We start from the raw sequence: 14,579 nt of genomic DNA on the forward strand, positions 1-14,579 counted from the left end.
TCGCGAGGCCGGTGTGACACATCGTGAGTGGGGATGGCCCGTTCCGCGCAGCACTGAGGCTGGGCTGCCCGTGGCACAGAGGGCCCTGCCCTGTGGGAGCAAAGTGGGGAACTAGGCAGGCATCTGGAGGCCTGGGTTCTTAGCCCAGCTTACGTGACTTTGACCAAGTCATTGGGTTTCTCGGGACTTGGTGTCCTGACCTCTAGATGCAGGTGATTGGACTGCATGCTCTCTAGAGCCTTCCCAGCCTCCAGGGTCTGAGCTCAAACCCACAGGTCTCTCCATGTTTTACACCTGGCGAAGTGCTTTGCATTTTGGCCCATTGGGACCAAAATGCTGCCCCGGAGTTTGCCCCAGCAGCCCGGGGCTCCCATCCCAGGTGACACGGAGCAGGGGTCCCACAGGGGTCTGCTGTGCAGTTTTCGCAAGACAACCCCCTTGGTGGTGGACAGTCTGAGGGCCGCTGGCCATGGGTCGCGCCGTCTCTCACCCCACGCAGGTGTGTTGTCCAACCTGTAGCTGCCCTTGCATTCGTTTTTGCTTGGCCCGTATGCACGGCTGTCAGTTCTCGAGAAACCCGGCTGACCTGAAGACAGGTCCCGCGGGCAGGACCCTCTTCCAGGTGCCCCCAGAGAGCAGCCCCGCGGCAGCTCGGCGGGCGTTATCTTAGTGAGCGCTCTAGTGAGTCAGCCCCGGGCAGCCGCTGTCGGTGAACCGGGCCCGTTCCCTTCCTCCTGTACTTCCTGTCGGGGCTGATGTCACATCGCGGCTGAGCAAGCCTCGTGGCCTTTTATGGACAAGAATCGGCAGCTCCTCTCACAGAGGAAGTGAGCCAGAAGGCCCCTCGCATAAGCCCGTACCTGGGCCAAAATACCTGCGGTCAGGGCTCCCCTCCGCCCACCTGCGCCGGGGCCTTCTGAGCCGGCTGGAAACACCTGTCTGTTTGGACATCGGAATCGGCTCCAAAAGGCCTCAGGGCTTTTGGGGTTTAAAATAAAATCAGGGGAGGGAATGACCTCATCACCGAATATGTAACTTAAAAGCTATCTCGCTGTCGTCATTCCAAGGAGGCTGCGCAGTGGGGGAGCTGGGAGGTGCAAAGGGCTGGGGGTCATTAAGGACAGTTTCCAAGCGCCTGCACTGTGCCTCGCGCTTCAGGCACCCGCATCATTCGGTCCTTGGAGCGGCCCTGCCCTCTGATTCCCCAGAGGCCAAGGGGCCAGGCATCCCGAGGGGCCGTGCAGAGCGAGGATCGTGCCCCGGGCTCTAGGGTGCGCAGCCACTGGCTTTCTTCTCTCTGCCGCTGCTCCAGACACATGGACTGGTGGTTGTAAAGTGTGCTCTCAGGAACCCCATCTCCATTGCCCAAGCAACTCTGATTTTTATCTCCTGCTCTTCATATTAGGGACTCAGGAAGACTTTTATCCTGAGGAAAGGCTGCTGCTGCTTTTAAAAGAGTTGAAAAGCCCTGAAGAGATTCGTATTCTGTCTCTACCCCGTCCCTGTCAAGTCAGTACTAGGGCAGGAGGGGTTCAGGGGCCTAAGTCAGGCTAACGTCTTCATTCTGCGGGGAGCCTGTTTCCCAGAACAGGGCTGTCTTTGGTGGGCGCACTCCCCTGGTTCTGGGCTGTCGGGTTCCTGTCTGTCTGTCTGTCTCCTCTGTTGTGGAGGAAGGAAGGGTGTTTTCAAATAAGCCTTCGGTCCACGTAGACCCAAATAAGGACTTGAGCGAACAATGGAGAGGTCTGGACTCTCGAGGTCCGTGTCCTGAGAGCTGAGCATGTGGGGAGTGAGCATTAAGGAGGGTCCCAGCCGGAATGCACCGGGGCTCTGGCAGAGTGAACTGAGCCAGGCGGAGAGCCGGCTGGCTGCTGAGAATTCCCTCCACCCCCTACCCAGAAGAGATGCTTCTGAGCTCAGGAACCGAGCAGAAGTGTGGTGACACAGGCTTGGGCAGACCAGGGACAGCGCCTGCCTCACCTACCTCCTAAGAGATTACAGACCCAAACCCACTGTAAAAACTGCGAAGAGCGACGCTGGGGGCCACAGTGTCATTCGTGGTGGGCAGGTGGATTCGGGGCAGAGTTGAGGAAATCAGAAAGGCCTCCCATCACTTTTCCTCTGTGAAAGCATTTGCCCAAATGAATGTTCTGGCAAAGCAAATTAAGGCTTCTTTAAAGTGTAACATGCAAGGATTGGAGGGTTTCCTTTCACGCTGTGTTGACAGTGGTCACTTGGCTTCAGGAATTGGAGGTGGAAGGTCAGAGGGGAGGGAGAGCTGGAGACGGTGGGGTGGATGGAGGTTACATGAGGAGTTCGGGTCTGAAATTGGGATTTGCAGCGTGTGCAGGCCTGTGTGTATGTGCGTGTATGTGCGTCTCTGTATGCCGTGCACCTGTGTGTGCACCCACAGGCGTGTGTGTGTGTACATGTGCCTGTGTGCATACACACGTGTCTGTACATGCTCCTAAGCATGCCTGCATCCGTGTACATGCACTGTGTGCACGCGTGTCCACGTCCCTGCATGTGCGCACGTGGGTCTGTGTGTGTGCACCCACATGTGTGTGTTTGGGGGCTCTGCTTCCTGTTGTTCAGCAGTTCAGCATCCGACTCCTTCTCACACAATCAGAGGAATTCCAGCCATCCCGGGGACCAGGCCTGGGCAGCCCTGGGAAAACAGTTCTTTCTGGGAGGGATGGGAACGTTTCCTTTTATGGTAGTGGCAGCCGCCTGCCACCCGCCCGGCCCGTACAGGTACATTCTTGCCACTCTCCCAGCGGGGACGGAACACGCCCGCTGCTGGGCCTCTGCCTGCCGCTGGGCCTCTGCCGACATGCAGTGGGGGAGGTGCAGCCCCGTCGTAGCTGTTTTGGTTCCAGACTCATCAAGGTGGGGTGGGTGCTGGAAGCTGCCACGGCTTCCCCAGCCTTTAGCACCGCTCCCGCCGTGCCTCCCCGCCCCCCGCCTTCCCTGCTGCCTTATCGGGACCCTGCCGGGTCTATGAGACTCTGCCCTGCTGTGCAGCCTCGCAGGACCTGGTCCTGTGGGAAAGTCCAGAGGGTGCAGCAAGGTCACCCTCTGGGTCTGCTCTGAGCCCTTGCCCGGTGCGGGGCAGGGTGTGGGCTGTGTCTGTGTGAGTGGCCGGGTTCCCTCCGCACCCCGCCCCCCACTGTTGATATTTCCAGGGGCTGGAGGGAGGGCGGGGGCAGCTGCAGCTTGTGTTGGATGAGCGGTTTCTTTTTACTTCTCCCTGGCCGGACTTCCTCTCTCCCTCCCGAGACAGGAGAAGAGGTGGTCATAAATGCCCACCCGTGCAGGCTGCTGGGATCAGTGCGCTGGAGGCTTCCCTCACGGAGAGGCTGGTGGCCTCGCTGCACAGTGTCTCTACTGGTGCCGAACAGCTAAGTCCGTCTCCCGAGGCCATACACACAGGCAGCCCTGAGTCACCCTCCCGACGCCCTGCAGGTTCCTGGCTGGGCAGTTGAGCCGGTGTGGGTGTCCTTCCAGATCACCGACATCGGTGTCTATCCAGCACTGACACCACTGACAGCTACCAGAACCCTTGCTAGTTCTCAACTAGTTCTCCCGCTGCCCTGACCAAGCCGTCGCCACCCGTCACAGCGACTTCATGATGGGGAAGTGGACAGACAGCAGCCGCCTGTGGGGTTCACTCTGTCTACAGGGCTCCGGGCTGGGTCCTTTTCATGTTCTTTCTGTTTTTCAAACTAATCCTGCCAGAGAGTTAGTAGCATGTTTACTTTATGGATAAGGAAACCGAGACTCGGGAATTACTGACCTCGCTGCAGCCCAGTGTTGGTCAGTAGCCTGGTCCTGGGTTCAGGCTGATTTGACCTCCAGGAGGTGGGGGTCTCCCAGGCGATGGGATAAAATGAGTTTATATTTTCAGCTGTTGCTTAAAATTGCACACTCGGTCCTGAGCCAGGTCAGCCCTAATATCTTAAAGCGTTTCTGCGAAACTTCTCTTTCAAAGCCTGGCATCACCGTTCCTCCTGCCTTCCAGGGGAGTGCACTGTTTATATCCATACTTGCTGACGGGTTCACAGAGCTGGGAGAGTTGCTGAAAGTTCCTGCCCCCGGGCCTGGAGACCACAGGGCTCACAGCAACTGGTCAGAAGCTGATTCTGATGAGCCGCCGTTCTTTCCGAGCTGCCTCCAAACTCCCATTCCTGAGAGTTTTCCCCGTGCCAGACCCCACACTGGTGCTTTCACGTGTGTGACTTCCACGCATACCATCCTCCCCCAGGGCTCCAGGAAGGCCGTGCCGAGACAGCATCTTAGCCCAGGCCTGTCCCACGGCAAAGCCAGCCTTGACCTCACCGCTCAGCCCACGTCTTACCTGTGCCTCTTACCCAGATGGGGACAGTGTTTAAAACACCTGCCATGGCCCTCGTTTCTAACAGCGTCAACCTCCAGTTAGAAACACGCGGGGCAGGAAAGTGGACTTCCAGGGAGCTCTCCAGAGGTTGGCTTTCTCGGGGGAGCAACAGAACTCTTTCAGTGTCACGGGGCCAGGTGGGCGGTCAGGGCGGGCAGTTTGAGCTCCCGGAGGAGGGAGCAGCTGCCCCATGTCGCTGCCACCCAGGAGTGTCCCTCCTCCCTGTGACGGTGGCATGGAGGGCCAGCGTCCCAGGCCTCACGCTCCTGGGAAGTGGGCAGGGCGATGGGCGGCTCTTCAGAAGCCGGAGCGGGAGGCTTTTCATGTCTGCTGGAGGTTAACCTGATGTCTCTTTTGTTTCAGACCGAGAGGACCAGTCCATTTTGTGCACGTAAGTGTTTCTGTCTGGGTGGCAGGTCCTGCGTCACCCTGATCTGCTCTCACTCTTGAAGGCCCCTACCAAAACCTAGGTCGATGAGATCCATGCCCAATTCAAGCCCCTGCCGCTTGCCCAAGGGCCAGGCTTCATGTTGCTCCTTAGTAGTCCTGCAGCGTGGATGGGCTTGATTTCACGGCCAGAGATTTAATCTCCTTCCTCAGAGGAGGCGGTGGGGATGAGGGTGGCAGTGCGGAGAGGAAAAGCAAGCATCTTCTCAACAAGACAGGGCTGGGAGCTGCTTGGGCCCCCAGGACACATTCACTCTGGTGCCGAACCACGGCTTTCTTTATCTGGGCTTCTCACCTCCGTCCTCTGAACCTAACGAGGAGCTGATAAATAAACCCGTAGCCAAGGAGATTAACGGCACGAAACATTCCTTCGAGTGAAGTTTCGAGGGGACATGTATACATGCCTTTGACCCCTGAGTCGACAGCCGCCTAAAACTGACTCCTAAGACATTTGGAAGCAAAGGCTGCTAAGTGACCAGGGCAGGCAGCGGACAGATGTTTACTCTGGTCAGGGCTGCGGAGGGCCATGGGAAATGGCCCGAGTGAGGATTTCAGAGCTTACCATTTGTTTGCCCGTCCCCTTTCCTGCTCCTGGCTGTTGGGTCCCTCACTGGCACCCCACAGAATGGGAGACAGTAGAGCTCGTAGTGGGAAAGGGGCAGACGCCGAGGGTTTGGCCACCTCTCCCCTGAGAACTTCCTTGGCTGTCCCGGCAGGGGCGAGTCTGGAGCTGGCAAGACGGAGAACACCAAGAAAGTCATTCAGTACCTGGCTCACGTGGCATCTTCCCACAAGAGCAAGAAGGACCAGGTGAGTGCAGGCCTTCCTCCCCGAGGAAGAGAACTCAAGGATTCGTGGTTTGGCTCAAAATGAGAGTATTTGCGGGGCTGAAGCAGAGGCCAGGCCTGCTTTCACTGAGGCTGGGAGTAGGTCTGGTGGTAGCCCGCCCGTTTCTCCCTTGACCTGCTAACTTTGAGTCGGTATGGAAACCGGAGACCGCCCGAGGTTCGCAGCTAATGCTGCGTGGCCCCCACCTCTGAGGTCGGAAGAGAGGTTCTGAAACTTGGCTCTCAAGTTGATGGAGACGTGCAGGATCTCGGGCAGGCCTGCACTGGAACCCCTGCTTCTGTTGCCTGCTGTTGAAGTGCCTCTGGGTGGACAGCCCCCAGCGAAGAGAGAACGGGCAGCTGGAAAGACATCTCACTTCCCTTTTTTTCCCCTCTCCCTCTTGGTGGATTGTGGTCGAACCCAGCAGTGTCCTCGCTAGGTGAGCTGCACGTTTACTGCACGTTCTACACCAGGAATGCGTGTTCTGTCCATCGTGTGCCCTTGAATTACGATTTTTTTTTCTAAGCAGCTTTTCACCCCACACCATTGTCACTCTCTGCGTCTAGACCTCTTCTTGTAGGCTCGGCTCACTGACTGTCTTGGGAGGAGGGGCTGGGTTGTGACACACGGTGACCTCGCGTGCACTCTGAAATGACAGCTCCTGCAGAATGGGGACAGGCCTCACCACCTAGCTGTTCTCAGATGCTCCAGTCAGGCCCAGAGTTCCCACGGGCACACGGCATGGAAGGCCCCGTGCAGAACCCTGACCGAGGCACAGCGGAGTGGTCATCTGCCCTCCTGGACCCTCACACGCTCAGTGTTCTGGACCAGATGGAGATGGGTGGCTCCCGCCTGCCACCACAGTGCCAGCCCGAAGCAGTGCTGGGAAGGCCGCGCACAAGGCTTCCCCAGAGTGAGGTGTGGTCAGTCGGAAGCATGCCCGTGTGGTGCTCTCTTTCTCTCAAGCACACACTCTTAAACTTCCCCGTGAAATCTAAGTGCCAGTGGTGTCCCCTCAAGCCATCAGGGGGAACTGTGCCGTCTGGGTGCCCCCCGCTTCCTGGGGCGCCGTGCGCAGCCTGTATAAGTAAGTAGTGGTGTGTGTCTCTTTGCATGTGGATCTGGGGTGTGTCCTGCAGAATGTCCTAGAGCACAGTCTTCTGGAATCGAACCAAAAGTAACTTTTCATGTGTCCAACTTCGCAAGGCATTCTGAATCTTTCTCCAAGAGTTATATTTAGAAACGAATCAAGTTTTCTTTTGCTCCCTCTCTCTACCCACCTCCCTCCCCCATTTTCCATTCTTTTTAGGGGACCTATTTTTAAAACAGGGCTGTGAGGTTAGGAGTTCTCTAGCTGTGGTTTTCCATCTCTGGATTTGCAGTAAAATCCATTTCCCAACTATTCATTGAATGCCTAGTATGTGCCTGGATTTCTGGAGGGTGGCCTTGGAGTCCCTGCCCTGCGGGATGGGAGGCGGTACCACAGTTAGAGAGCAGGGCTCCATGCGCCTTCCGTCATGGGCTGCTCCAGCTGCAGGGGGGAAGGCAGGCCCCCAGCACTCAGGACGGCAGGTGAGGGCTGTGACATGCAGGGGCACACTTGTCACGTCCCCTTTCTCAGGTCACTTTTTGTGGCGGGCACCCTGTCTCCGGCTCCAAGTTCAACTCGAGCGATCGAATAGGCTGCCCTTGGCTTCCCGTGACTGCTCAGGTCCTCAGTTGTGAAGGCCATTGACCAGTGTGGTTGATTTCCTTGCCTGAAGCTGTGAAGGGATTGCCCACACACAGCTGGGCCACGAGGCACTCTTGAACTTGGTCTGCGCCCTTGTGTTCTGGGCCTGTCGCAGCATACTCTGGGGGCGTGCGCTCCCCTCCGTGACCCAGGTGCTCATCCCAAGACCGCCCGTCGGGACACCCCACACCTTACCTTGTGGGGGACCGGGCTTTGGCCAGACGGCAGGTTGGCAAAGCAGAGCTTGGTGAAGGGACTCTCCAGGTGGGCTTCCAGAGGCTGAACAGTGGCCTTTCACGCTCTTCCTCTTCCTCGCTCTGTTTTCTGTGTGCTAGTTAGAGCCCCGGGCAGAAACTCCACCCAGTGAAGCCCTTCAGGAACCGGGTGGGTAATTCCAAACCTCGTGAGCACACACTGCCTACCTTGTAATTTCACAGTATGTGGATTTCATTGAAAAATAAAGGTCTCTTCTGTTCTCAATGAAGAGAAACCCATAGGTTAGCTGCCACCATTGTCAGCAGAGAGCTCGGCTTGGGAATCCGAGGTGGTCGCTCCTGGGTTGGCCTGGTGGTCCCACGTTCCACGGTAGCAGCCCGTGTCCCCGACAGAGGCCTTAGCTTTGCGTCCAGGCTGGCGGCAGGCTCCGGTAGGGGCCAAGCTCCCATCTGACTGCGGGAACGGGAGTGGCTCGGCCAGCCTGGCAGCCTGGCCTGTGCTTTGAGAGGATGTTGTAGCGGGTGGGTGAGCAGAGCGCATCCAAATCTGGCTCCATGGGCTGCCTTGGCCGCCTTCCCAGGCCCGCCTGAGCCCGGGGGATGGAGGCCCAGTGTCCTATGACCGCTGGTGCCAAGCACTCCCGTAGAGCCCGCCTGTGGCTCCACTGACCCTCCTCCACTTAATCTGTGCGATCCGAAAACAAGACTCCCCAGCCCTGGGAGGAGCCCTGACCGGGGCTGGCTGTGGGAAGAGGAGCGTCTGCCGGGGCCCCTTCTGGTCTCTGGTGGGCTCGGCCCGACCCCAGAGCATCCTGGGTGCTCTGCCGACAGGTCTCGTCTGCGGCAGGTGTGCCTGGGAGGCTGTAGTTCACGGCTCTCCCGGGAGCCCCGGCTACTACCCGTTCTGCCCTTCGTCACAAATTACAGGCAGCCTTTATTTCCGGAAAGTCCTGGCTTGACTCCAGCCCCGCTGATAAATATAAAACCCCACCTGGCCCTTGCGTGGTGTCCTCTCTCCCTAGAGGGTGCCCGGCTATGCAGGTGAACAAGAGCCGTATTTTCCTTAGGCAGTGTTAGTTATTACCTGGCCTGCTGGCAGGATGAAAGCCCTGCCCACCTGACAGGGTAGAGCCCCCAGGTGGGGCCGGGGATGCAGGGGAGACAGGGCAGTGACTGACAGGTGTGAGGTAGAAACCTTGAATTCGATGACCTACTTTGCTGGTTGATGGCTGGATGACCTTGGGCAAATCATTCCCCCTCCCTCAACCTCTGTCTTCTCTTCTCTGAAATGGGGCTATTCTGTCTTTCCTACCCTAAGTATCGTGAGAATCCAGGGTTAAGAAGGCATAAATAAGGGGGCATGTTGTCAACCACCAGGTGTCATGAGACCCCAAGTCGGGTTTACTGGTGTTCTCGACAAGTGATTCAGAGCGCAACGTGGGCCTTGTTGATCCCATGCTCAGATGCCTGAGCTGCTGGGAGCAGGTTTCGGGGCGGGGGGAGTGGAGGACAGGGGACCGGCAAGGGGAATGCAGAGTTTATTCGGACACGGACGAGACGAGCTGGTGTCTTCTGTGGATCTGGTTCCCTCTCTCCTTGTCCTGTGGGAAAAAAAAATTTTTTTGCGGTCTGTCAGGTGGGGCTTAGAGGCAAGGAAGACAGAGGGAGGCCAGCCTACCTGGGAAGGAAACTGTCCAGGGGAAGGAATGGCGCCTTCGTGTCTCTTTTTGGCTCACGTGCTACTTCGCGACGCATCCTCCAGGGTTGATCCAGGCCACTGGGCCAGGTCCCCAGAGCTAGCTGGGTGAGCCGCCTGCTTTCCTTTTCGATCCCTGGGAAGTAAGCCCAGGGAAGTAAGTTCAAACCAAGCAGGGTTTCCAGATGCCTGGCGGGAAGGTCACTCTGGAGTGACACGGGGACTGCCAAGACCGGTGTGGCCAGAGCCCATCCGGAAGCCCCAGTCCCTGGCAGGTCGGATGTGTGGACACAGCTCTGCCACCTCCCCTCCACCTGGCGGGGCAGGTCTGCCAGCCCACGCCGCTGCCTGGCCCTCACTGCCCCTCTGGGTTCCTTTCCAGGGCGAGCTGGAGCGACAGCTGCTGCAGGCCAACCCCATCCTGGAGGCCTTCGGGAACGCCAAGACGGTCAAGAACGACAACTCCTCTCGATTTGTGAGTGCTGGCGCTCACGGGCGCCTTCCCACCGGCCGCTCGCGCCCCAGACGCGGAGGAGGGTCGGACTTGGCGCTTCCCGGCCGGCCTGTCGCGTGCAGTAGGCTGGGTCACGCACCTGTATAAGGAGGCTGCTCGGCTCAGGTGGTAAAGCCAGCGAGGCAGTGGGGAGTCCCTGCCGGTGCCCTGCTTGTCCTGCTGTAACCGGCAGCCGGTTAGAACGCAGGGCCAGACCAGGGAGGAGGAACACCTCCAGATGACTTCTTCCCTCCTCCCCTCTTCCCCTCTGTGGCGGAACTTGGGCCCGGCTCAGGCTTAGCCGTGTGGCCCTTCTGAGTCCCGAGCACCCATGCAGTTGGGGTGCGGGGCCCCTGGCCGGGGACACAGGCTCAGTCTCTTGGCTTTCTGCCTCCAGGCTGTACCACTGGAGGTGGGACTGGAGGATGGGGCCTCTGATCTCTTCATCCGTCTTTCCTTAGGGCAAGTTCATTCGCATCAACTTTGATGTCAATGGCTACATTGTGGGAGCCAACATTGAGACTTGTATCCTTGTGGTTAATTGTAACAAGTGTTCTGGGTCTGGGGGGGGAGAGATGTGACCTTGATGGAGAAGAAGCTGCTTCCTGATTCCAGCAGTTTCCCCTCTCCGGGCCTGTTATGACACCTTGTCTGTGCCGCCCGGAAGAGGACCGGGATTAAGCTCACTGAGAACTCAGCTCAGAGCTCAGGTTTCTCTTTACGGGCGGGAAAAAGTTCAGCTTAGAATGGGATGGAACCACGGAAGATCATCCAGTGTGGGTCCCAGAGAGTGGAACTGGGTGGACGCTACTTTATCTCTCCCTGGTGTTAGAGCCTGTGCTGGTGAGAGTGTTCTGAGCTCTGTTCTCTTGTGAGAAGGGGGCCCTTTAAACAGATAAGGCTCCCAAGTGTGAGGGCTGCTGCCGCACAGGCTACACCCGTGGAGGGTAGGGCCAAGGTAGTTGGCCTTTGTCTTGTTTTGCCACTTTCTGCTGGTGAAGTTCCGTGGCTTTGGACAGGGCTGGGGGCATGTGGAGGGCTGGCTGCCCCCTCTCCAGCGAGCACGATTCCTTAATGTTTGCAAAGACCTCCTGGAGAAATCTCGTGCCATCCGCCAAGCCAAGGAAGAGCGGACCTTCCACATCTTCTACTACCTGCTGTCTGGGGCTGGGGAGCATCTCAAGAGTGAGTGGTGGGCCCACAGCCTGACACGGGGGCTCCCCCTGCTGTCGGGCCACACACTGCAGTTAGGAAATGAAATCTCGGCCTTTGGGTGGGCCAGAGGGGCGTGACTTCCGTCCCTGGGCCGGCTGACGGCTTGGCCTCTGTTTCCGACCACGCCAGAGGAAAGCCTGGCAGGTCCCTGTGCAGCTGCGGACCTCGGGGCCCCAGTGCTCTCAGGCGGGGGGGGGTCTACGTGCGTGCCCCTCTCACACGCTGGGGAGAGTCGGCCTTTCCAGCCACTCCGCGGTTTCTGGGGTATTTCAGGGCGCTCCCCGGTCTCCCACACCTTTGAGGTCACGGTGTTGACTGGAGCCTCTGGTTCCAGCACCTCCTGACCTTCACGAAACCTTGCCCTCTGCCCCCCACAGCTGATCTCCTGCTGGAGCCGTACAGCAAATACCGCTTCCTGTCCAACGGGCACGTCACCATCCCCGGGCAGCAGGACAAGGACATGTTCCAGGAGACCATGGAGGCCATGCGGATTATGGGCATCCCAGAGGAGGAGCAGATGGGTGAGGGCCGCTCCTCCCGGGGCAGCCTGGGGAGCACTTCCTGCTGGCGCCGGCCCTTAGGGAGTCTGTAACGGCCGGGAGGAGGGCCCTGAGTGTGTGGTAGACGGTCCCTCAGATTGGAGGCTCAGGATTATTTCTCCCGGTCGTATTGCCTGGGGACATAGGGGAACAGAGGACAGGCTACTAAGTGCCCAGGGTCTGGGTCCACCACTCGTGCTCTTGCCATTTGCTAAAAGTGGGCTAGTCCTGCTTTGTCCAGGGTGAGCATGGAAGGGGCTTGGCTGGGGTCTCCGCGCTGGCGGAGCTCAGAGTGAACACAGTGTGCGGCTTGCCTGTGTCTTCTCGTTTCTCTAGAGGGAGGGTGAGGAGGGCCTGAAGGCTTTATTTTAGGAAGATTGGGAGACTTCCATTCTCTAGCGTTAGGGTCAGTCACCTTAGCTCCACAGATAGCATGTGAATGGATGGGCGTGGCTGTGTCCCAATAAAACTTTATAAAAATAGACCACGTGCCCCTGGGTAGAGGCGCATCCTTGGTCCGGACTTGGAGATGTTGGGAATGTTAACAGAGCTTGTATCTAAGCTGAGGTCAGCCAGAGGCCCTGGAGACATGCTTTAGGCCGAGGCCTGGCGCCCCCCACGTGGCTCGTCTTGCCTGAGGGCCTCTGGGGGGAGACACCCCACTCAGGGGCTTATTCCACCCCCCGCCTGGTTCTGACCTGCCTTCGATTGCACCTGAAGGCTTGCTGCGGGTCATCTCGGGGGTCCTCCAGCTCGGCAACATCGTCTTCAAGAAGGAGCGTAACACCGACCAGGCATCCATGCCCGACAACACAGGTGACCGCATGGGCCCCTCACCTGAGGTAGAGGGGCAGGTGCCTGGGCTTGCACTGGCTTAGGAGAAAGAGTCTTGGAGAAATTGCACACACTCCTGTCTTTTCTGTTGCGTGTGTGTTTGTGGCTGCCCGTCACTCTGTACTTTTTGTGAAACACACACGAACACGACCCTGCTGCTTCACAGAGTAAGCATCAGAATGAGTTCGAAAACCCATGATCCTATGGCCCAGCATTTCCCCTCATTTGTTCTGAGACCAGACCGGTTGTCTCTGTAAAACAGTCATTTCTGCTGTCACTTGCCTTGCACGTGTACTCGCAAGGACATGAAGCAAAGTCGTCACCCCAGCTCCTCGGTCACTGCTAGTCCCTTGGGTCGTTGCAGCTGACTCGCTTATGTTAGCCTTCACATGCGCTTCTTAGGGGCTTACGTTACCCTTAGCTTCTTAGGGGCTCTTGAAAAAATTTGACCCACGCGCGTGTGGATTGCCCTGTTCCGTCCCCTGTGTCTGGGGCAGCGCTGCCTCAAGTCAGTCCTGTTTGTGGGTAGGACCCTCTTTCACACTCAGGACATGGCCAGGGGTGTGCGGAGGTATGGACGCCAGGCCCCCGGTTAGGACCCGTGCTGCCGGCCTGTCCGAGGGGAGAGCTGGCTGTTCCGTGTGCCGTGGGGGAAGGGCCGGGGCCCGGGCTGGTTGTCCGGTAACGATCGCCCAGTAACCACAACTTTCCCAGGGTGAGCAGAGGGACCCATTCTCTTGGGTTTAATTCAAGCCTTTTACCCGTTCCCTCCTTACCCTTTGAAAATCATCAGCTGCCCAAAAAGTGTCCCACCTGTTGGGTATCAACGTGACCGATTTCACCAGAGGAATCCTCACCCCTCGCATCAAGGTGGGACGGGATTACGTCCAGAAGGCTCAGACGAAGGAGCAGGTAAGCCCTCTGGCTGGGGTCGGGCCGCCTCCTTTGCAAGGGCCGCTGCAGTGGCCAGGTTGAGGCCTGCGCTGCAGCATCCTCGGTGTTCGGTACTGTCGCCTGGGTTCCTCACTGGGTCCTCGCAGCACCTCGGAGAGCAGGTGGTGTTACCCCCACTGAGAGCACAAGGAAGCTGGGCCCAGGGTCCAGGAACATGGCCAAGGCCCCCGCCTAGGAAGCGCCGCCCTCGGTGGGAACTCTGGGCTGCCATGTGCCTGTTCCCTGGAGTCGATGTTGAGCTGATGGGTGGGCGAGGATGCAGGGGTATCCTGTTCCAGGATAAAGCGAGGCAAGCCCAGAGCGTTCCTGTAGCACAACTCATCCTGGTGCCAGGGCGGCGGCACCCGCCATTCTTGGAGCCCAGGCCTCAGGGCTGTCTGTCCCCCACGTGCTGTCCTGCTGCACGTGGCGAGAGCCGGGCAGGGGTCTGTGCTGCTCGCATGTGCCCGCCGCCCAGGACCCGAGTCCCTGCCCGCAGGGCCTCTGTGGGTGGTTTCTAGTTTCTCTCTGCCCTGGCGCTGGGTGGTTTTAGGCCGCTGCTCCTCCCGTCTCTCAAAATTACTTTGAATTCACGTTGATGAGTTCTTTTTCCAAAGGGTGCCGTCCACGGGGCCTCCCGCTGGTGGCTGACAGCTGGTTCTGGGCAAAGCCCTCCCTCCAAAGCTGTTTTCAGAAGGCAGCGGGCATGATTATGACCAACTGTTCATTTCCCTGATAATTAAAGAAGCTTAATTTTTTCATTATGAAAATACTACGTGAACACTTAAGATTCAGAAAAATCAAAGAAGTCTAGAGATGGAAAAAAATTGCCCCAGTCCTACCCAGTGATGCTTACTGGGCAGCTTTTTCCTTCCTGCAAGGCTTTTTCCTTCCTGCAAGGCCTTTTCCTTCCTTCTTTTTTTTTAAACTACTCTTTTTTAAAAAAAATTTACTTATTTATTTATTTTTTGGCTGCATTGGGTCTTCATTGCTGTGCGCGGGCTTTCTCTAGATGCGTCGAGCGGGGGCTACTCTTCGTTTCGCGCGCGGGCTTCTCATTGCGGTGGCTTCTCTTGTTGCAGAGCACTGGCTCTAGCTACGCGGGCTTCAGTAGTTGTGGCTCACGGGCCGTAGAGCACAGGCTCAGTAGTTGTGGCGCACAGGCTTAGTTGCTCCGTGGTGTATAGGATCTTCCCGGACCAGGGCTCAAACCCGTGTCCCCTGCATTGGCAGGCGGATTCGTAACCACTG

General features: G+C 58.0%; 1 protein-coding gene across 1 annotated transcript in view; it reads left to right on the forward strand.

Moving 5' to 3' along the window:
- Window positions 1-14,579, forward strand: part of MYH9 (myosin heavy chain 9) — a 92,997-nt gene that overhangs the window by 46,533 nt on the left and 31,885 nt on the right. Inside the window, exons 4-11 of the mRNA XM_030856098.2 lie at window positions 4,760-4,787; window positions 5,560-5,653; window positions 9,697-9,789; window positions 10,269-10,332; window positions 10,894-10,992; window positions 11,400-11,543; window positions 12,282-12,377; window positions 13,189-13,307. Coding sequence (XP_030711958.1) covers window positions 4,760-4,787; window positions 5,560-5,653; window positions 9,697-9,789; window positions 10,269-10,332; window positions 10,894-10,992; window positions 11,400-11,543; window positions 12,282-12,377; window positions 13,189-13,307 — 737 coding nt within the window. The remainder of the gene's footprint in view (window positions 1-4,759; window positions 4,788-5,559; window positions 5,654-9,696; window positions 9,790-10,268; window positions 10,333-10,893; window positions 10,993-11,399; window positions 11,544-12,281; window positions 12,378-13,188; window positions 13,308-14,579) is intronic.

This window comes from Globicephala melas, chromosome 10 (assembly GCF_963455315.2).
Source record: "Globicephala melas chromosome 10, mGloMel1.2, whole genome shotgun sequence".
NCBI lineage: Eukaryota > Metazoa > Chordata > Mammalia > Artiodactyla > Delphinidae > Globicephala > Globicephala melas.